We start from the raw sequence: 24,169 nt of genomic DNA on the forward strand, positions 1-24,169 counted from the left end.
GCGGGGCAGAGAAAGGGAGGGGGGAGAGGAAACAGCACAAGAGGACTGCAAACTTCATGACCTGTTTGTGGGCTTCTTTGAAGCATTGGGCCTGTGAAATATAGGACACTGAACTGGATAAAAGATCTCTGCTGAATCAGACTGTTTTTAAGCTTGTGTCTGCCATTTTAAATTTCTGTAAAGCACTTGTATTAAGAAATCAAGATCAATTATTTTAAAAACTAACTGATGTAGTCAAATAAATGTTCAGGCCCCACTTAACAAATTACATTTAGATCCTGTAAGGCAGTGGTTTTCAACCAATGTGCCGTGGCACCCTGGGGTGCCTTTGAATGATAGCCAGGGGTGCCACGGGCAACACTGGCCTCTGTTTCTTTCCTTCCCTCCCTCCTCTGATGCCCTCTTGCATCTCTGCCTCCCAAAGGCTTGCACAGCTGTTTGTTGCAGCAGCCCTGGATACAAACTCCCCAGGCGAAAGGTGCCTCTGGGGTTGGCCATGGGGTGCTTCCCAGGCCCCTGTGGTACAGTGTGAGGAGGCACCTCTCTTTGGGGGGGGGGGGGCAGCTCAGAGACCAGGGGTGGCAGCAGTGGCTGCCCAGGACTCCCAAGAAGAGGGGAGAGGAGAGGAGGCTGAGGGAACACTCCACAAGGAATGGTGTTTGAAAAAGGATGAGAGGCTGCCAGTTCTGCAGGCAAGGGGTGACTGCAGGCTCTTGAGCCCCACAGGGGTGCCACAGAAAGAATGCAGTTGATCAAAGGAGCCGTGGACTCAAAAAGGTTGAAAATATCTGCTGTATGGGAAAAGTTTAGGAATGTACCATCTAAATATACATGCACAGTGACTAGTCACCTGGTGGATCTTGCTACAAAGAAGGTAACAACAACGTCCACCTGGCAAAGGGTTGGTTCAGATGACCGCCACGCTGGGAGGCTCCCAGCAGAATAGGAAAAACACCATAAAACATCAAACATTAAAAACTTCTCTAAACAGGTCTGCCTTCAGATGCCTTCTAAAAGTCAGATAGTTGTTTATTTCCTGAACATCTGAAGGGTAGGTTCCACAGGGAGGATGCGACTATTGAAAAGGCCCTCTGCTTGATTCCCTGTAACTTCGCTTCTCACAGTGAGGGAACCAACAGAAGACCCTTGGAGGAGCACCTTTAATGAAGATTTCTTAAAATTATATTCAGCTGGAGAAAAAGCTGTGTTTTTGCTCTTTAATACTGTTTCACAACAGTATTCTTGTACCATCTTTAAAGATGTTATCAACCCACCATTGAGTTTGAGAGATGCACCCTCTACTGGCAAAAAGAAAAGAACACTGTCTTGCATAAAGTAAATCATGCTATTTTAACACAAATATACATGGAGGTTACGGTCTATAGACCTATGTCAGTGTTAAAAGGTGGATTAAGAACCAGGGGTGTTTGCTGTCATTCATCTGTCTCAGGAGACAATGGAAGATGCAGTCCTGAGGCTGAAAATAAAATCTCCCATCACATTTCTGCATGTTAATTCATTAGAAAAAATGTTACTGGTATTAATGTGATCTGCTCGGTGGTGGGGAAAAAGTACCGAACAATTAAAATGTAATGGCAACCAGGCATTTGTCTTTGAATGTCATGCCCAGAACGTATGTCTTGTTTAGTATTTTAGACGGTGGAGCTCTGGAAAGTGAAATATGGCTTGTAAGAAAGGATGAATGAGTTCGAGTGGGACTGAGTTGAGCTTAATTTGTTGGTGGTGGTTTGTGCGTTGTTGGTATCCATTTGCTCAGGACACAATAGAGGAGTACGCCTTTGGGGGTGAAGTCAAACCATTGGAGACTTACAGCGCCTGCTGTGACTGTAGAGACCAATACAGGAGAGACATGTAATTTTATTGCAGGTGGGGCAGATGAAGGCATCCAGTTTTGCTGCTACAGGTGCACTGTTGCGTTTCTTCTCTACGCTCCTTTCAGTGGTTCGTTCATCCTCCTCTAGTCACTACTGTGGATACACAACCTGTCTGTCTCACTAATTAAAAAACTAGAAAGCAACAAAACTTTCTTTACACAAAATCTTTAAGCCACTCAGGTCAGACAGAAGATGTAAACAATTATATAAAGTAAATTAAATATTGGATAGGAATTCCCACAAAACATGCAGAAATTTAAGAGGAAAGTCTCCACACACAAAAACATATATGTACATTCAAGAATACACAGGGAAAATATAAAGTACTAAGAAGTCACTAGCAGCAAGGTACCCCTATGGCTTTGGAAAATGGCAGACTTCTCTTTCTAAAAGCTTTTTTAATCAGATATTGGATGACAATCTATCAGAATGCTGGACTGGTGAATTTCCTGCACTGGCAAAGGGTTGGTCCAGATGAACTTTTCCACTCTATAATTCAATACAATAGTACTGTTAAGTTTCAGTCACAAATATGAATGACATTTCAAGATGGCTAGAAAATACAGAAATCAAGATATGAGAAGGCCAGAACAGTCAAATCAAAAGGCACCCAAACTTCTTGTTTTATTCCCAACTCTTCTAGTCATGCTGTAGAAGTTTCTACAACCCTTCCAAAAGTTGGAGGGTTCACCTTCATCAATGAATGCAACATGGACATCATTTAGCATAAAAAGAAACATCAATAAACAATTGCTGCAGGCAGAGATAAATGTATTAAAACATCTGAATATAAATATTAACATTTCCCTATCTAAGCAGGAACAGTAGCAATGCCAGCAGCTTGGCTTGAGAATTGTGTCTGGCTCATCTCATCTGGTGCCAGGCCAAGTTATAAGCTGGTTACTTCTGTTTCATAAAAAGGAAGATCTGAAATCTTGTGCTCTGCTCCAGCAACTGACAATCTCATTGTGGTGGTGGGCAGAAGTCAGGCCAGTGCTCCATGTCTAACTGTGTGGCTAATGCCATGACTAAATAGTAGAACATCTGTTCTGCATGCAGAAGGTTCTAGTTTAAACCCTAGCATCTCCAGATAGGGGTAGTAATATGGTCTGACTTGGTGAAAGGCAGCTTCATATGATCCTAATTTTCAGAGGACTACCTACCACTTGCTAAGTATTAGGATTTTTGCAACAAATACCAGCCTGAATGGATCAAGATTGTTCCAGAAAAGAACTTAAGATGTTTTGGAACAAGTTCGATATCATACCACCAATCAGCCCAAGTGTTTTTTTGCAAAAGAAAAAAAGGGGAGGAAATGAACCTCAAGCTTTTGACTGCTCTCTTTAGCACTGGTGGGAAGAGATAACCGGGGTAGGGTGCTGTAAGATTCGTAAGCTTCTGTTCCAACTATGTGTACAGTGTTAGAAACTCAGATATATAAGCTAGGCACCAAATGGCTACTTAAACCAGGGTTACAGTTGCCAAAATGAAATGTCTAGGTGCCATTTTGGGGCCAGACGGCTCAAAAGCCGTACTTTTCAATACGAGTTTTTGGTTTCTGAAATTTGTTCACACTGTGCAGATAAAATATTGCGGATAGAATACTAAAGGATGTGTTGTTAGTGTGCAAAAACAGGCAAGATCTAAGGATCCCCAGACATGCACCTCCAGATGGTGGAGATGTCGGGCACCATCCTGGTGCCCAGGCATCTGCACTTGGTTGCAAGAGGCCAACAGCCAGGTGCAAATTCACCTAGTGCCTGGCAAATTTCAAACGTATGTGCACTCCTTCCTAATTTGGGGTTTGACTGCCTCCCCCATGCAGACATTGTGTGAGAGGCCCCACCTTCTTCTTTTTTAAAAATAGTCCCTCAATTAAAATTATCCATAGTTAATGAGGTGATTCAGCTGAACTCAATACCCAGATTATATGGGTTGTCTCTATGATCTTGCTCCTCTTCTCATTCCTCCTTATATTGCTACTTGGACCTTTTGCTCCATCAGTTCCAATATGCTAGAGTAGCAGAACATCATATATGATACTGGCAAATCAAGTATCCAAGTGCCAGTCCTCATGTAGTCAAAATTATGCCATGGACACACAATAGGGAGGTATTAGCATGCCTATAGGAATCCCAATATTTGCAAAGCACAAAAACCCCTTCCTTCATTACCTTCTATCACCACCTGTATTTATTTTTCTCTTGCAGTTCCCCATCACATGGATGCCCTTTCCCAATGAAACTACCCATCATTTTCACCCTTCTACCTGACATCCAGTTCTCAGCCTCTGTTATTCAGATAAAAAAGTTAGCAGAAGTGGGAAGGAGATAATTTTTCTCCAGCTTGGACAATCTGAGCCAACAAAAAAGAACAACCTGGACATCATAATGTTCACCTTAGATTAGAGTTGAATGAGCTGCCAAAAAAGAGGAACCTTGGCAGTATTGATTAATAAATGAAGAAATCTGCATCTACAAATTATAGCACATTGCATTGCAAGTGTGAACTAAACATTACTGTTTCATGCTAAATGAACCTGCAATTAAAACAAAAATTAACTGACAAGGAGGGTAGGCAGTCACAATCTGCTAGCTCAACACTTTCAAGAAATGTAATGTTACAAACTGTGTTATCCCATAACATGGAAAATAGTTACAGGCTTTATCTCATTATTTGAAAACACTTAACATGCAGTCCTAGCCACACTTACTCAGGGATAAGTCCCAAAGTCAGCAAGACTTACTTCCAAGCAAACATGCCTAGAAAAACAAAGATAAAAACACTGCAAAAGGCTGCCAGAAGATGATCAGAGTACCAACTTTGTGTCTTGCTTAGTGATTTTCCTCCCATCCACCAGCATACTTAATGAAGTAGCTTGCGCACTGACACAGCAGTATTTCCAAAATTCAGTCACCCTGGGGTCCAACGGAGAGACAGACAGGCAGATGGTGAAAGCATCTGTAAACAAGAGGTCCTGTCCTTCAAACAGCACCAATCAAAAGATCACTGGAGAAAATTAAGTCTTCATATCCCTCATTGCTTTGAAGCAGACATATGGCCTTATTTCACCTTACAGTGTACACATCCACAAAATATTGCATTATGCATTACCTGGAGACCAAAGTCCCATGGCTAGAGCACAGTGTCTGTGCCAAGTCATGCTAAGCAGCCTATCCTGTCTTTTCCGATAAAACTGTCTGGAAGGGGCATGTGCTGTTTTTATTGGGGTTCTCGCTTATCTCCTTTGATTAACAAAATGAGACCAAGGATAAGATCAAGAAAACCAATTAGATGCTTATTAATGCCTATGTTATTAGCTTCAGATAATTAGCCCAGAGCAGTCAAAAATCAGAACTCTCCTTTCACACATGGCCAATCTGTGAAACATGATTCAGAGAGGGACAGCCTTCATTTAGTCATCATTAGCTCCATTCACCCAGTGCAGGCACACACTTCACAAATAAGGAACTTCTCAAACAGATAAACGAGGTCAAGGAAATTAAGCCCACGCATAGGTAGCAAGCACAACCTGTCTTCATCTTTCGACCTTCTTTTAAGGCTTTCAGCTACCAATTCAACAGCTGCATTGCTAAGTGTGACATCTGCTGGATGAACTAGCAACAGACACTATTTAATACCAGAATTTATTTGCTGATCCCTCACCTCTAGTACATCATTACAGCCACATGACCTTCCTTAGGAGTTCTGCACCTTCCTTTGTGTTGTCTGCTGCTCAAAATGTGTGTGACACCACAGATTACTAGATTACTCTAGTAATCTAGAGTAAAGTGACAATAGTAAAATAATAACCAGCTCTTCCCTTCATATCTGACCTTGGTTTAGCAGTTTTGATATTTAGAGGCTGCTGCTGCTGCTGCTGCTGCTGCTGCTGAGAGCTAGTTCAGGTCACCAATAGTAGACTCTGGTTTCCTTTAGTCATTCATAAACTCTCTGGGAGAACTCCCATATCCTGGATTTCTAGTTGACAGCAAAAGAAGGTTGCAGTATAGTACACACACTTTTGGCTTTTATGAATTGACAGAGGACTGAGGTGCCTTATTTCCCACTTTTGACATTTCAGCAATTATTTAGATCAACAACATTAGCTCAAGATTTCAAGTATTGGTCTATAATGGGAACTGCCCTGGAACGCTGCTCAGAAGCTAGACCTGGGACATAATAGCTCACATCTCCATAGGGATGGGTGAGTGGGGGCACATTAACCATCAGGTTTCAGCCTTGTCACTGGCTTTCTATTGCCTTCCTAGCAAATGTTCAATGTACCAATTGAACCGCAGAAAGTTATACTCGGTATAACTTTACAGAACAACTTCACTCCATCACATCCCTTCACAATCAGTGTTAGAAACTGGGATAAAAAAGCTAGGAGCCAAAAGGCTTCTGGGACCTGGGTTGTGGACACCCAAACAGAATGTCTAGTCGCCATTGGGGGGGTTGGCAGCACTTTTTATTTATTATTTTGATAAACATGAACGAATACGCAATTCACTTAAGTGACACATTGTTAATATCACATTTTTAGCAGAAATTGTTAATGCATGTTTAATTTGGTGTTTACAATAAAAATATTGGTACCATGCTTCAGTTTTCAAAACACTCTACTCTTTATTATGAAACTCCTTAACATATTGTCTATCCTTGACATATACTCCAAAGAACATACATTTCAGTAATCCTTGAGTGACAGCCAGGTACAAAAAATGGCACCCAGACTTTCTGAGGTGCTCACAAATGGTGAATCTTTAGGTGGAAAATATGCCTGGCGCCCTGCTAATTTCTAACCCTGTTGACAATTGTAATATCCTGTCACAGCCTTTGGCCTCATTCACTTCTACCTCCAGTTGCACAAAAAGTTTTACCATAGTTTCTACTTAACACTGTTGCCGGTAACGTCTGAAACAGAGAAGCAGCATACTCCCCGAGTCCTGCCCACCTGATCACTACTCTCCCTCTTTGCCAGGTAAAGGTCCCGTGCAATTGCCCCTTCACATACATTCCTAGATTTAAATACTCCTGGCATAGGACTCACACTAGTAACAGTAAGAGTAACTGAGGCACCAGCTCCTGCTTCATACTGAAGAAAGGAAAATATTCATCAGTGTCGGAAGTGAAGAGAATGTGAAATATTGTTTTGCACAGCGAAAAGCTACTGAAGCTTTGTGCTACTGGAATTCTTAAGGACTGAATACCAAAAACAAGCCTGAGCACTAGGCTGCATACTATAAATTCATTTACCATAGCAAGAAGCATCTGGTCAGAGAGATAAAATGTCAGTCACAGCTGCCAGCACCTCAGAGGGGATGGCAGGAACATAAGCATCTATGACAGTTAAGTCACCCCAAATATTCAATCAGCTGGATCATAAGCAACAAAGAAAGAGAAGTCCAAATAGGTCACAGTGACCATTCCCTAAGAAAGAACCAGCTTGGCTTCTAAACTATAACTGCACTAGAGAAAAAAGAGCCAACCCGAAGCTCTCTAGATGTTTTGCACTGCAACTCCCTCAGCACCAGCCAGCACACCAGGTTGGCAAAGACTGCCTTGGAGGCTTTTAAGTCTTCCAAGCATTTCTAGGAGTAATGTCCCTCTCATAAATCTACTTTCCTCTTCCCCAATCCAATTCCATGGCCCCACAGATACTCTCCATAGCTTTCCTTTTTGTTTGCATGCACAGGCACCCTTTCACTCGGCCCCCTTGTCCCTGTTACTGTGCATCTTATACAGCTTTTTCTTTGTATTTATTTAAAAAAATGTATATGAATGTTTTAAGATGATCTATATCTGTAATGCCTAATAAAAGTTTGGAAAAAGAAAGAAAGCACTGACCGCCTCTTCTGATTAGACAATGGGGCAGCATAACAAACGGATACTTCTCTGATACTATACATCATCAGTACTTTAATTAAACACAATCCCATTCTTTCTAGTTTAGTCCTCTAGGTAAGAGGGTCTACAGATCACTTTCCAGGCCTGTTAAACACAGCAAATGCTGAAGGGCCTCCTACATGTGGTAATCACTGTTCCTTGTCGTTCAAAGAACATCACTAGTTCAGCCTAAGGTGAAAGCCCCTTGGTTGCTGCAAAATGGTTTGAACTGATGCAATACCTGCATGCCATTTGGTGGGTGAGGGCTTGTATAGGTATGAAGAGGACAGCTGCCAATTTCAAAGGCATTCAAGGTAAGATTAGTCATTCATGAACAACGGGCACCTGACAAGATGAGTGTTAGGTAAACTTAGGAAAAGAAAATGTAATCTTACAAGCAGCCAGAAAAACGCAGGGAAGTGGGGGAATAGAGGCAGGGATTTTAAAATAGGAGTTATTCTGCCATCACCAATATTCATCATGCAGCTAAGAGAAATGTTATTCTCAAATCAATTCAGGAGCAGATTTCCTGAAGCAATAAAGGAAAGGGATATAATTCCCTCAAAATATACCATCAGCATTCCTGTTTGTTTTCTTTTGTGGTGATCAGGCATAATCCAATACCAGGAAGAAATGTTTCAGATACTATCTCAACCACCTACAAGTCATTGGCAGACATACAATTCAAGAACAGGGTGACGTAAGAATTGGCATTATTTCTCACTATGGGAGAAATAATTGTCACATGCAGATGTAATGATAAGTAGTTGAACCATCTTAGATTCAGAATTATTCCTGAAAAGTTTTCCCTATACTTAACAACTGGGAATATACGAAAAGCCTAGTGGACTGCATTTGCTGCCATTGTTAACAAGTGCTACAGTTAGCTACTCCAAGCAATGCCTCAATGACGTAAGAATGAGACTTGGGGAGAAGAGTTACTTTCAGCTAGAAATTATAGTACTCTCCTCTGAATGCTTACTCTACGCTTTAGATAGGTGCCCCACTGCAGCCAGCAACTGATCCCTGAATCCAATATTGCTACCAGCCAGATTCATGGCAGCATCAGAAATGAGTACCTCCAGATCTTCAGTAGTTCACACTTCAATGGTACAGCTTCAGAAAGACTGAGGAGGAATTGAAACGGTCTAGCAATCTTACCTCCTAAGCGAATCCTCCTCTGAACTTTCCTCAGGCATTTCCTGGTTTAAGGCGTCCTGTGATACATTCCCAGGTCTATTTGAAGCAGATTGGCTGTAAACTCTTTCCCAGTGCCCCGTCTCCTGGTTAAAGACCACTCCCACGGTCCTTTCCTCTGGCGGATTAGAAGATCTTCCCAGTGGCAGTCTGCTAGAGGGAGAAGTTCTACTTTCCATTCTCTCGGAAGGTGGTAGCTGGCTACTGCTGGATGGCACACCTTCAAATGTGCTTTGGACCTGCCCTGGTGCATATCTAGGTGTACTTCTTTCCCAGCGAAGTGTGTCATTGTTAAAAGTCAGCAGGTTGTGACAGGCTCGACAGCGGTTCAGGTGCCCCCGTGACAAATTGGAATTGTTTTCACTGCTATGTGGGGTCTGTTGATGAGAAGGACCAGGTCTATCAGGCTCGATGTTGTTATTAAGCATCTCCTGGGCTTGATGTGACTGACTGGGTTCACCACCTATCCCCTGATCTAGCTCCTGAAGCCTATCATATTCCAAGAAGAACCGCCTCAAGTCACACTGAAACTCATTGCGAATGCTGGTTGGATTGCTTGGACCAGCATTGCTAGTGCTTTCAGCTTCAGCACTAGGAGCTGGAAAACCCCTCCCTTCTGTAGCTGAAGTATATACAGAGGACTGGGAGCTTCCTTCCTGCTGTCTCAGTACCGACAACAAGCTCACTGAAGAGGCACTGGTTCTAGGAGGAGGCATACCTTCCAACTCAGAGCGAGGGCCCATATTCAACACTGTTCGAGTCCACTCAGAACCCTCCAACCCAGAGGCCATCTCTCTTGTAGACTGGTGAAATCTGGACGAGTGGCCAGACAAAGGCCCACTAAGGGATCTACGAGTGGGGCCGAGGCTAAGGTTGCGCAGGGTGTTGCCCGCAGTACTGCTTTGTACAGTGCTGAAAGCAGATGGTCGGTTAAGGAGTCCCTGCTCCTGCTGTGCTGTAGTTGCCTGCTCCTGGGGCTGGTAAGGCTCCATTTGCACAGAAGAAAAGGAAGTGCCAGTGGACCCAGAGGATGTGGAAGGGGTGTTGTCCTGGGACGGAAAAAGAGAAGGAAGTCTTGCACTAGAACATCGCCTGCAAAGGCACAGCACCCCCAGATGTTGGCAACATTTTACTGAGGGGAAATTGACAGGCTCACTGAGGCCATTATAGGCAGATGCTCTAGAGGCTTCACTAGCTGGAGGTGGTGGTGGTGGAGGTGGAGGTGGTGGTGGTGGAGGAGGAGGGAGAGGAGGAGGAGGGGAGGGAGTAGCCGAGTCTTGCATGGCGTTTTGCTCTCCCACCTGGATACCAGAAGAACGTGAGGACAGCATATGCAGGAAGTTATGAAGGAGTGGTGTGCGTCTCACAGGCTGAGATTGGAGGATGGAACGCTGACGATAGTGTGGCATTTCGGTACTATCCACAGGTATTTCCACCTCTTCATCGTTCTGCAGAAGAAAGTGCAAGTGATCAATTACCTTGCATCAAAATAAGATGATGCAAAAACAGGATGCACTTTGCCACAAGCAAAGCAGAGACTCTGCCCTTGGGCAGGACAAAGTTACTGCGAGACTCTCTATTACTATTATTTTTAACTACTTAGATCCAGGAAAGAAACACAAAGGTAACTCATGTTGTTACAGTTAACTCCAACAATGGCAATTCTGCCAAAGGTGGACCACAACTTCATTTTATACAAAGAGAAGCTAGCCTTTTTGGCCTGAGGGTCACATTCACCCTCAGTCAACCCTCCTGGAACCATATACCTGTAGCGTATATGCACATGTACATGCGTGCGTGCGCACGCACACAGTCACACACAGATCTCCCTCCTCAATTGCTCTGTGCAGATCAGCTGAGGATACCCTGTCTCTGCTCCAATGATCAAGCTGATGATGAGGGAGAAAATGATTTATATCCCCATTCAGGGACTGGATCTGCCCACCTCAGAGCTATACCCTTTTTTTAAAAAAGCTGCCACCAAAATTGGTGGCGGTGCTGTTGGCAGCTACAAGAGCCAGGCTTCCAGTTCATGAGCCTGGGAGACACCACACTCCAATAATGTCCATATTATTATTTTTTAAAATCCTGCTTTTATTGCAAACTGAACCAAGCAGAAGCCACGAGGCTGCTTGAGATCTGCCTGAGGGGGGAAGAAGCTGAAAGAGTTAAATTGATCGCCTCAAGGAATAGGATGTCACAAGTTATATGTATAGGACATGACCTTGAGCAATATGACCCAGTCAGCCATCAGTACAATAAGGTACCCCCTCCAGATTCTCTCTGAACAAGCAATAGGTACCATTTTAAGACCTGAGAGAGAAAGCAGAAGATTGTCAAGGGAGAGGGCACCATATTAGTCCTACACAGTTCACAGGAGTGAAGCGCTAATGCAACCCATAAACTTCATCGCAGACAAGGAGGCTTTGGGCTGACCAGTATGGATAGCTACAACAACAAAGCAATCAGCAGCACAGCAAGGCCAAGTATTCTTGAAAATTTCAGAACTTTGGGTATGAATAAACATTTATTCTGTAGTACTATATCACAGCCTTTTTTCTTTTCATAGAAAGCCAAGACCAAATAACCACGTGGTTTTCTATCCAGGTGTCACCAGATTCACACATATTTAGATTTAAGCATTCTACATCAAATACACCTAGACCATCCATATTCAGTCAGTTTAAAAACAGCAAATATCCACTGTCTATTTAATAAGACACAGAACTCTATACCAGGAAACACCAGTTATACATCTAATAACTGATTTAAAAAGTTACCTGTTGATTGGAAGGGTTAACAATTGCTGTGAGTAAATAATGCCCAAGAGGATCGAACCGAACTAGTCTGAAACAAAGAAGAAAGGTTTAATTTTAACAGAACAAGCTGTTCCATCAAATAGTACTATCGAGAAGGACTTCTTGCATTTCTGTATTGTGCCACAATGTAAAGAAACACCACGTTTCAGATTCACAAATAACAGGGAGTGGGAGATGTTCATCCATCCCTGAAGTGTACCCAATTCCCACAATGGCCAAACACTGCCATGCATGTGAATGAGGAAACACTGTACACAATTTAGCAAAATGAACATTCAAATAGCAGGAACTGCTAAGGAAGAAGACTGCATGGTAGACTGAGGAAGCTGAATGGCCACAGAAGCATGTGAGCTTGCCGCATTTCAGACTCCACGGTATATTGTTTTTAGAAAGAAAAGAAAACAACTGGCTGGTTTTATATCCATATCTGAGCAAAAAATCTGAAGAGAAGGCTAAGAAAACAGGAATCTGAGCACCGTATCCAAAGGTCCAAAAAGCAAGATCTCGACACACTACTTTGTTCAATTTTTGTTCCTGAATTCCAATTCAAGAGTAAACTCTTCCAAGTCCAAAAAAGAAGGACCTCCAAAATGAATTGTTATACATATTACAAAATTTGAAGAAAATAAAATTTTACTTCCCAAGATATAAACTTGCTTTATGGTGCTTTAGCTTAATTATTTAAGTCTTACACATGGTAGATACAGTACTTTAGCCCAATATATTGTCATTATAATCTCATGTTTCCTGTATATAGTGCTAAGTATATTAGCAAAGAATTAACCTTCCATTAGCTTCCAGGACCGCCCTGAGGTCTATGGATAAAGGTTGGTATACAAATTTAAGTAAACAAACAAACAAACAAATTACTTACTTACTTCATGGCTACATTTTACTCCTAACTGCCATTTCTCACTACCAAAACTTCAAAACAGATATGACAATTAGCTTCTCTTCCTCTAATGAGTCATTAATCTATTTTTCTTCCTGCTCAACAAAGGCTAAGCACCACTATGCTTTATAGTTAACAAGAAACTAGTGGGGAAATCTAGCATTGACCTTACTTAGAATGCCTGGAACTTGTCATTTGTTAAGACAACCCACAGTAGCAGCCTCCAAAAGAGCAACCACATGTTCTCCTGTCTGCATCATTTTGCACTCCTTCATAAGACCCCTCTCTCTAATAGCACAGAGCTGCTTCTAGCCATCTTCAGTTATTTTCTGTTAACTTTATAGGCTGCATGACCAAGTCACATGATGCAACCTGACACTGCCTGCCTGAGATATAAAAGTTGGGCTAAGCTAGCTCTGACTACCAAGAGATCCTGAAATAGTAGTAACAACTGGAAAATGCCTTCCCATGTCTGGATTTTAAACAGATATTCATGCTCTGGTATACATTCTAACAATAATTCTAGCAATCTCTGCCCTACATGATTCTAAGTAAAACATTCAATGAATCCCATATTACTGCCCAATTGCCTGGTAACAGTACTAATGAAATGCTACAGTTGTATGAAAAATGTCCCTACACAATGAAAAACTGTAACAGGTGAGCCTGTAAAAAATGACACATTTCTCTGCTCAAGTAAAACTCTGGATAACTAGTCTCTTGCTGCTCCATAATAAATGCATCGGTAATAGCAACTACCAGGGATATTCTATGGCAGGTTTTATAAATAGTGCCAAGTTTGTCCCACTATTTGTCTGGAAAAATATTTGCTTTTGTCCATCATGTGTATACTCCAAGCCTTCCTATAACAAGAGCACATGGCAGCTAAGAACACAAAATACGTTTAGAATACATTAACAGAATAAAACCATCAATTAAAACCGTATCAAATCACAGCAGCAGAATACTCTAATACTTGTCCTGTAACATCAGAGTTAGCTTATACAATTTTCCTTATAGATTACTGTAATACATTATATGTGGTGCTACCTTTGAAGGCTTGCTGGAAACTGCCATCAGTACAGAATATGGCTGAAAGAGTACTAACTATGATTGTATTACACAAGGACTTAATCATCTTCACTGACTCCCAGCCCAATTCCAGTTCCAATTCAATTCCAGGTTCTGACTTTTAAAGCCCTTCATAAGCTTGGGACCACAGTATCCAAAGGATCCTCTTTTCCCATATGTACCCAACAATGACCTCTTATCATTGTGTGCCCCCACAAGCTAAAGAAAGGTAGGAAGCCAGGATAGTGGCCCCTTGCTTGGAATGCTTTTCAAAATCGGTGAAGATGTTTTTATTCTCACAGGCCTTTAAAATCTTATCTTTTATCCTTATTTTTTAAGGTGGTATTTCTATGGCCATAATTATCTGTTTTGAGCTTATTATTTTAATGCTACTTCTTAGAATTAGAAACACAGTAAGCAGATAAATAAATATGATTGCAGTCTACAGGGCCAGGCCTACTTGACTTGAGCAGTTAAACCACACTGTGTGACTTCAAGACCGTACTTTCATCTTCTGGTTTACTAGTGAACCCTGGGGTGCAATTAAGAGTTTTCCAAGCTGTCTCCAGTGTCATAGGGTTTTGTTTTTTTCCATTTCTGGCTAAAACTGTGTCCCAAGCAATTATCTTGAGGATTTCTCCTAAAGATTGCTCCCTCTTATCTTCGTCTTCAACTAGATACACTCATGCAGAAGGATTACTCACCGGACTCTCTCCATTTCACTGGCTGTTTTCACAACTGCAAAAGGCTCCCGGCGACTCCAGTCCCAGAAGTGGATCTCATTGGCTGTTGCAATTAGCAGGAGCTGGGCCGTTGGATGGAAAGCCAAAGATGCTATGGCATTGTTGCTATCTGTAAACCAGCTCTCACTTCCACCCTGGGAGCAAACCAATCTATGGTCAATGGTACTGAAACACAGTAATTCCAAACAGGATCCCATATACACTATATGGTGACCTAGATTTATATCACAAGCATCATCACATGTGCTTCCGTTTTATATCACCCCCAACTGCATAGCCAAATTTTAAAGACCTTTGTCTCACCAATTACAGGAAAATCATTATATACTGTTTGTATAGACTGTCTGAGACTCACTGAATGTTCCAGAGTAATTCAAAGAATTTGATTATGTAGAAACATTTCAGCCCTTCAACATTAGTATGGATAAAGGTCATGACACACTACAGTACTACTAGAAAGCATTTTTTTAATTCTTGAAACCTACAGTAATCTTTCACTGAAATGTTTGCAGAAATAATTATAGGTCATCCAAAGGCTTTATCATTAACTAGCACAAGATTTCTGCTACAGCCTGCCAATAAGGCTCTCAACTGGCAGAGTTGGCATTTCATGATCAGAAAATAAAACAAATCCACAACAGTAAGGTAAACAGGTGATATTTGGAGGGATGGAACCATGTATTTGGGTTTATTCCTATTACCAGAATAATATGAGAAAATGCTACAGTGAAGAAGGTCGCACACCAGTGTGGCAATGCATGGATTAGCCTGGCATAGAGTGAGGTAAAGAGCATTAAAAGGAACTTACGTGCAAATCCCAGATTCTAACCTCTCCATCAAGGCACCCTGAAGCAATAAGCCCTGGAATGGTAGGATGAAAGGTTACACACCATGGTGTGCGTCGATGCCCAACTAGAGAGTGAACACATTTGCCCGTTTTCACCTCAGTGATGTAAATATTGTGATTCACATGAGTAGAAGCCATAAGGGTCCTGGGGAAATTAAAAAGCAACATAAAAGAAGGGGAGGGAGGATGGGAAGAGAAGGTTGTTTAGCAAGCAATTTTGGATGCAGAAACAGAGAGAAAAATATGAACCTGTACAGATATGCCTCATTGGCTGTCAAGCCCAACACCCAAACCACCAAGACATCACAGCTCCAAGACCAACTTTCTAAAAATAAGTCAATGATACTTCAATCTAACCAGCCTCACAGCACACATACTTGAGTTTTAGAAAGCTTACATAAGATTGTTAAAAGTTAATAATTATATTTCCAAGATTAACAGGTAAGAGAATAGTTACCTGTTAATAATTAAAGTACATTTTTGTCATTCTAATATAGTAAATACTCCAAAAAGACTTAACCATTACTCAAGAATAGTAGAGTAGTATACTCAGCTATATTTTTCAACTGGTCAAATGCTCATAAAATGATAGGTTCTCCAAATTGTGCTTTCCACCTTAATATCTATACCATACCATCCCTACAGGGTGAGTCACTCCCAATTTTCAAACATCACTTCTTTCTGATATGCACTGCAACAATCTTGCTTGTGGTACATTTGGACAGTGGCCAGGCCCTAAGCTCTCTTGTATATGAAAGCCAATTCCTGGTTCTCATCTGTCACACTCTAGAAAAAGGGTAATCAATGTAATGCTCTCCAAATGCTCCTGGACTCCAAACTATCATTAGTCTCAACCAGCATAGCTGATAGTCAGGGATAATAGGGACAACCTCAAGGACACCATGTTGGTTACCCCTGCTCTGGGGTGACCAATTAAAACAAAACATGAGGTGACTATGCAAACAGGGATGGAGTAAGTTTTCATTGGCTCTGCCTTGCATACTGTTCTATGAAACAAAAAGCAAGCGGACTACAATGACATTTGAGAGGGTGGAGGAGCAAAAGCTGTATTCACTAAAGGAAAATTGATACTACCACAGTAGGGACAAAACCTGCACAGGGCTCTCAAGGACTTCGCGCCTTCCCTGTAGGGTCCCTGAACCAACTAACACAACAAGCATTTCACCAGTTTATATGAACATCTCCTGCTACCAAGTTCTTTGAAAGTCTACATTCTGTCATTATCATAGTTCAAAAAGAGTATTCCATGTACACAAGTAGTTTCAAATAATCAAAAGAGTGAGCAGCACTTGGTATAGCGAAGCTGAAAGACTCTTTGGAAGCTCTCACAGGTATGCTGAGGAACATTTCTCTTCACAAATCTTTCTAACAGATAAAAGGGAACATAAAATAAATAATAAATAAATAAAAAGAGAACAGAAAATATATACATAGATGCGTACCTGTCTGGACTGAATGCCAGTAGAAAGGTGGAGCGTGGACTGTCTGGCAACTCAACCTTCTGAAAGTCAAAAGAGCACAAAACATTTTCTGAGCTCAAAGTATCAGTGAAGTATACCAGTATCCCTCCCTCGTGTGAAGTTTGATAGAAGAAATGATACTTTTGCACAATTGTTCCAGGAGTATCAAAGGGTTATAAAAATCTTAAAAGGTTCTATCCATTTATTCTGAATCTGGCACATACCAGATAAAAATATTTAATTCAAATTCAGAAACCTAAGAAGTATATATAACTCAAATTACCCACAGGCAGAAGTGTCATACACAGCCTGAAGCTCCATGGTTAAGAACTTGCTTTGTATGCCAAACTATCCTAGATCACTGTATGTGCAGGTAGGACTGGGTAAGACCCACATAGGGAACCCTAAAGTAGTGTCAGTGTAGACAATGCTGACCTAGATGAACCAATGTTCTGATTTTGTGCAGGGCAGGTTCCTAAGTTCAGTTGACTTGTAAGTGTGTCATAAGGAGCTTTACCTTGCCCTCCCATTTCATCCAACGGGTTTTGTCTTCTACCAACTCCTGCAGAAGACGCTGTGCTCCCAAAGCTTGCGTGCCCCGTTCTCGGCCCCAAAGGATTCGAACAGCATTCTTCTCTGGTACAACCTTCATGGCTTTTACTGTCTCAGGGGAATGAGTCACCGAGAGACACCAGATCACAAGTGCCAATAATCTACACAAGTGCCATCCACTCCTTGCAAGGCTGTCCTCATGGAAATCTAGATAGTGAAGATATATTTCAAGGAACCCAAGTCAGAAGTTTCCAAGAGGTCAATACAAATTGGTATCTCTCTGTGTAATTGTTAACATTCCATCCCCACCAACATAGCATTATTACTATTATCATCATCAGATTCTCAAGAGAGACCACTGTAATTGCAGCACATTCAAGACAGATCTTCCTCAGGTTGCAGAATGATGGGCCCAGGTCCAGCATTTTCATGGCAAATCTAACACATAGTAGATGGCCTGCAAAGTCTTACAAGAAAAACTTCGTGTGGTTGGAGATTTAACAAACAGCAAGTCACTCTCTTATTAGCTATGGTTCACTGAACACCTGATTCATGTTCACTTCACTACATGGATACTCTTGTCAAACTTTTTTTAAATAACTCTTCGTAAGAATTGATTTGTGGCAATTTCATTTTCAAATGTATTTTGTGGTATTTAGAATAAAAGTATTTTCCAGTCAAGACAGTTTCAGCTTTAAAAAAAATATCTTTGAGAAAGATAGAACATAAACAGATTACATTTACAGTGGTACCTCAGGTTAAGTACTTAATTTGTTCCGGAGGTCCGTTCTTAACCTGAAGCTGTTCTTAACCTGAAGCACCACTTTAACTAATGGGGTCTCCTGCTGCTGCTGCGCCGCCGGAGCACAATTTCTGTTCTTATCCTGAAGCAAAGTTCTTAACCTGAAGCACTATTTCTGGGTTAGCAGAGTGTGTAACCTGAAGCATACGTAACCTGAAGCGTATGTAACCCAAGGTACCACTGTACTGCTGCTAAATCACTTCCTGTCATCATAAAACTCACCATATGAATTATGTCACAGGCCGAATAAAGTGACCTAACCCAAATCACATAGCAAATACACCACCAAGTTGGATGTGAAGATATTTCCAGGTCAAGCACACTATCAACTGGATTTACGAAAGCAGGTCTCATCAAATACTACAAACTAAAAAGGCATAATATGAAACTGGGGAGTTCTCATTACAAATTTTACTTTATTGAGAACAACTTCCAGACTGCTGACCCAAGACAACAGCTGCTTACGAAGACAGATATTTTTAATCAATTGCAAGAAAAGAAACTTTCCTTACTAAGGAAAGTTAACAGAGAGTTCTCAAGGGAATTTTCTTGAGGAATTGCTTTGCTCACCAGTGTAATAAATCAAGTTTACATAAAGTTAATGTGTATACATTTGATTAACTTTCATACTCCATTCTGAGTGCAATCTGAGAGTGGTTTTTCTTCCTTCCTTTATGACTGGCCCCGGGGGTGATGGTGCTCTGAATGGGCAGAACACCTAGGCTTAATTTGTTTCAAACACTGATGTTTTTAATTTTTAAAAGAATTACGCAACTGTATGATCACATGGGTAAAGCCAGTCATCTTTAAGATTTAATCTAAGTAAACCTTTTACAAAGAAAATACGAATACCATTTTGCAGAAGATTAATGTGTTCATTCTACCCTCAACCATTTACAACTGCACTTCCTCATGTCCTGTTTCTATTCCTTGTGCAAATTGGGAACAGAGAAAACTCCCCCTTCACACTTGTTCCATAATAGGAAGAAGTTGGAGTCACTTACACTTTTTCTTTCCACTTCAAAAGCAAATACACAAACATCAACCCCTTTGGGAATCTGATCTGACCTGAGAGTGTGCCCTGGACATTCCAAGGGATATCCCATCACTATTATACACTGGTTTCACTCATCAATATTCTGAAAGAATGCTAGATATCTACCTGGTAATGTTTGGCAGATTTTGGAAAAGTGTTTCTACTGCTTTCAACTCCAGGTACATACAGAACAGTTCTAGCAATTGTGTGAAAGCCTGTTTAATCAAGAGCAGAATAAATGAATGCAGATGCCAGTTGCCAACAAAAACACCAGAGACCTCCTCTGAGGAAGAAGCATGGGATGTCATGGAGCACCCCAGTACTTAATACTTAATACTTGGAAGAACTTGAAAAAAAATCCAAAGTGCCTCAGCTCATGAATGTCTTGCCTGGAACCCAAAATAATCCATCCAACCATATAATGAGCCCTGCCTTGATCTCTAAGTAAGGTCCATTTGATACCTTTATTGACATACTTTTGGCACCAAGTAAACACTTTCCTTTTCCACCAGGCTTTTGATGGTGCAAATCAAGGCTCCCACACACCTGGGAACAGGTAATACAAATTAAGGATAAGTTAACAGAAGCACAAGGAAGAGCCTTGGCTCACTTGAGAGCATAAGACTCCAATTCATATCATGCATGTTTCCAATGCTCTTCATGTGCAACTTACCCAATCAGCCCACATTTATTTAGTGAACAAAGGTAGGAAAGGGGAAATCAATGTTGCTGTAAACAGAGAGTATCACAAAGCATACAATGAATCAGAAACAGCAACAAAAGGTTTAGGGATACCAAACACACAGCTGTGGTAACCAAGATGGCGCCCTCCATTTGTTGTGGACTACAACTGCCATTAGTCCCAGCTAGCATGAGAAACAATGGGGAGTTGCAGTTCACAACATCTGGAGAGCACCATGTTGGCTACCCCTGCTCTGCAGGAAACATTCAGCAATCAGTAATCTTAATATCTTTTGCTGTAATTATTGACTAATCCAAGCCTCTTTCACTAATAGACATGGGTAGTGAATGTGATGCCCTCCATTTGTTTTTCAACTATACTTTCATCAACCTTGACCACTGGCCATGCTGGCTGAGGCCAATGGGAACTGGAGCCCAGAACATCTGGAGAGCACCACATTGGCTATCCCTATTTCAAAAGTTGAATCCTATGTCTTTCTACTTTTTTGCAGGGCAGCGGCTGAAGAAGGAGCCAAAAGGGGTTCCATCTTTTAGATTTAGGGGAGCTAGTCTCAAGCCCAAAGACACATTCTCAAGATGGAGGGGGAGGGAACAGCTGCAGTCGCCTGCGGTTCCTGCGCAATGTTTGCCATCTTGCCAAAGGTTGCAGGCAGCTTTACGTGCAGCAATTGCATGTTGATTGCCCTCCTAAAAGACAAAGTCCAGCAACTGGAGGAACGTGTAGCTACGCTCCAAAGAATTAGAGAGCTGGAGCTCTTCTTGGAAGCAACAGAGCACACCGTCTCCACCAAGGAGGAGACAGGGGACTCCCCTGATAAGGAGGCTAGTTCACCAACACAGGAGCCCGATATGTGGAGAAACGTGACTCAAAGAAGTAGGAGGCCCAGGGTTCGCTCTGATTGTCTAGAAATACACAATCGCTTTGAGGTCCTCTCCCCTAGCATGGAAGACGAAGAGCAGACTCCATTTGAGGATCTCTCCCTCATTACAGTCGATCACGTATATGAAGATGAGCAGCAAAGTCAGTCCTCAGGGAATGTGCAGGCGACCTTGGAACGGACTGCTCACGGAAGAACCCTGACCAAACCTAAGAGAAGGCGTGTAGTGGTGATAGGGGATTCCCTACTGAGGGGAACAGAAGCAGTGATCTGTGGGCCTGACAAGATGTCTCGGGAAGTGTGCTGTCTCCCCGGGGCTAAGATCCAAGATGTAACTGAACGACTGCAAGGAATCATAAAACCCACTGACAAATACCCCTTCCTCTTGGTTCATGTGGGAACCAATGACACTGCAAGCAATAGCCTCCAGAAGATCAAAAAAGACTACGAGGCTCTGGGCAGGAAATTGAAGCAATTAAATGCACAAATCGTCATCTCATCTGTCCTCCCAGTTGAACGACGTGGCCCAGGGAGAGAGAGGAAAATAGTGGAAGTAAACAGCTGGCTTCGCAAATGGTGTAAACAGGAACGGTTTGGATTCTTAGATCACGGACTGCAGTTTCTTGAGGATGGACTTCTGGCAAGCGATGGGCTGCACCTCACAACGGTTGGGAGGAATGTTTTTGCCAAAAAACTAAGAAACCTCATCAGGAGGGCTTTAAACTGACTAATGTGGGGGAGGGAGACAGTGCTCCTGAAGGTAGGAGTCTATTAATTGATGAAGATGATCATCCAAATGTCATAGACCAAATGGAGCAAACAGCAAGCAGACCTAGTGGTGGGAGGAAAAAATCCTTAAATAAGAGACACGGGGGAATGACTAATGGACTTCAATGTCTGTACACTAATGCACAAAGCATGGGAAATAAACAAGATGAGCTTGAGCTCTTGGTACAGCAAACTAAATATGACATAATAGGCATCACTGAAACCTGGTGGGATAAGTCCCACGATTGGAATGTAAAAATGGAGGGATACAATCTATTTCAGAGAAACAGACCAGACAAGAAAGGAGGAGGAGTGGCGTTATATGTCAGGGATGTGTATACCTGTGAAGAGATCCAAGATCTAGAACCTCAAAGCCAAAGTGAGAGCATTTGGGTCAAAATTAAGGGAGAGAAGAATAATAGGGACCTCATTGTGGGAGTTTACTATAGATCCCCAAGCCAAACGGAGGACATAGATGATGCCTTCCTGGAACAGATGGCCAAGCATGCAAAAGGAAGGGAGATAGTAGTAATGGGGGACTTCAATTACCCAGATATTTGTTGGAGGTCAAACTCAGCCAAGAGCATAAGGTCAAACAGATTCCTCACTGGCCTTGCAGACAACTTCATTGTCCAGAAAGTGGGAGAAGCAACAAGAGGAACAGCCATTTTAGATCTGGTCCTAACCAATGTCGATGACCTGGTTAATGGGGTAGAAGTGGAAGGATCATTAGGCGCAAGTGATCATGCTCTTCTGAAGTTTACTATACAACGGAAAGGAGCAGCCAAGCATACTAGGACTCAATTTCTTGACTTTAAGAAAGCCGACTTCATAAAACTTAGGGAAGTGCTAGGTGAGATCCCATGGACAGTAATACTAAAAGGAAAGGGAGTTCATGATGGCTGGGAGTTTGTTAAGAGGGAGATAGTAAAAGCACAACTTCAGGCAATACCAATGAGACGGAAACATGGAAGGTGCCTAAAGAAGCCAGGGTGGCTATCTAAAGAACTTTTAACTGAGTTAAGATTAAAAAAGGATGTGTACAAAAAATGGAAAAGGGGGGAAACCACCAAAGAGGAATTCAAACATATAGCCAGCACGTGTAGACACAAAGTCAGAAAAGCTAAAGCACAGAATGAACTCAGGCTTGCTAGAGAGGTTAAAAGCAACAAAAAAGGCTTCTATGGGTATGTTCGTAGCAAAAGGAAGAACAAAGAAACAGTGGGGTCACTCAGAGGAGAAGATGGTGAAATGCAAACAGGGGACACAGAAAGGGCTGAACTCCTCAATGCCTTCTTTGCCTCAGTCTTCTCCGATAAAGAAAACAATGCCCGACCTGAAGAATTTGGAGGAAATGATTCAGCAGAGAAAACACAGCCCAGAATAACTAAGGAGATAGTACAAGAATACTTGGCTAGTTTAGATGTATTCAAGTCTCCAGGGCCAGATGAACTGCATCCAAGAGTATTAAAAGAACTGGCAGATGTGATCTCAGAACCACTGGCAGTCATCTTTGAGAATTCCTGGAGAACAGGCGAAGTCCCGGCAGACTGGAGGAGGGCAAATGTTGTCCCTATTTTCAAAAAGGGGGAAAGAGAGGACCCAAATAATTACCGCCCAGTCAGTCTAACATCAATACCAGGGAAGATTCTGGAGCAGATCATTAAGCAAACAATCTGTGAGCACCTAGAAAGGAATGCTGTGATCACCAATAGTCAGCATGGATTTCTGAAAAATAAGTCATGTCAGACTAACCTGATCTCATTTTTTGACAGAATTACAAGCCTGGTAGATGAAGGGAACGCAGTGGATGTAGTCTACCTTGATTTCAGCAAGGCATTTGACAAGGTGCCCCATGATATTCTTGTAAAGAAGCTGGTAAAATGCGGTCTTGACTATGCTACCACTCAGTGGATTTGTAACTGGCTGACTGACCGGACCCAAAGGGTGCTCATCAATGGTTCCTCTTCATCCTGGAGAAGAGTGACTAGTGGGGTGCCACAGGGTTCTGTCTTGGGCCCGGTCTTATTCAACATCTTTATCAACGACTTGGATGATGGACTCAAGGGCATCCTGATGAAATTTGCAGATGACACCAAACTGGGAGGGGTGGCTAACACCCCAGAAGACAGGATCACACTTCAAAACGACCTTGACAGATTAGAGAACTGGGCCAAAACAAACAAGATGAATTTTAACAGGGAGAAATGTAAAGTATTGCACTTGGGCAAAAAAAATGAGAGGCACAAATACAAGATGGGTGACACCTGGCTTGAGAGCAGTACATGTGAAAAGGATCTAGGAGTCTTGGTTGACCACAAACTTAACATGAGCCAACAGTGTGACGCGGCAGCTAAAAAAGCCAATGCAATTCTGGGCTGCATCAATAGGAGTATAGCATCTAGATCAAGGGAAGTTATAGTGCCACTGTATTCTGCTCTGGTCAGACCTCACCTGGAGTACTGTGTCCAGTTCTGGGCACCACAGTTCAAGAAGGACACTGACAAACTAGAACGTGTACAGAGGAGGGCAACCAAAATGGTCAAAGGCCTGGAAACAATGCCTTATGAGGATCGGCTAAGGGAGCTGGGCATGTT

At 42.1% G+C, this 24,169-nt stretch overlaps 1 protein-coding gene across 3 annotated transcripts in view; it reads right to left on the reverse strand.

Annotated features, from left to right (window-relative positions):
* The window catches only part of AMBRA1 (autophagy and beclin 1 regulator 1), a 153,771-nt gene that overhangs the window by 120,189 nt on the left and 9,413 nt on the right, over positions 1-24,169 (reverse strand). The window contains exons 3-9 of one of the 3 annotated variants that reach the window (XM_083455391.1): positions 17,352-17,593; positions 16,817-16,875; positions 15,315-15,498; positions 14,468-14,640; positions 11,762-11,828; positions 10,283-10,429; positions 8,946-9,358 (exon numbers count right to left, since the gene is read on the reverse strand). In XM_083455391.1, the coding sequence (XP_083311517.1) occupies positions 8,946-9,358; positions 10,283-10,429; positions 11,762-11,828; positions 14,468-14,640; positions 15,315-15,498; positions 16,817-16,875; positions 17,352-17,486 (1,178 nt within the window). In that variant the 5' untranslated portion in view covers positions 17,487-17,593. Of the gene's footprint in view, positions 1-8,945; positions 10,430-11,761; positions 11,829-14,467; positions 14,641-15,314; positions 15,499-16,816; positions 16,876-17,351; positions 17,594-19,686; positions 19,771-24,169 lie in introns of those variants that run through there. The other 2 variants (XM_083455390.1, XM_083455389.1) reach the window with 2 other exon arrangements.

This window comes from Podarcis tiliguerta (assembly GCF_965153285.1).
Source record: "Podarcis tiliguerta genome assembly, chromosome: 1".
Lineage (NCBI taxonomy): Eukaryota > Metazoa > Chordata > Lepidosauria > Squamata > Lacertidae > Podarcis > Podarcis tiliguerta.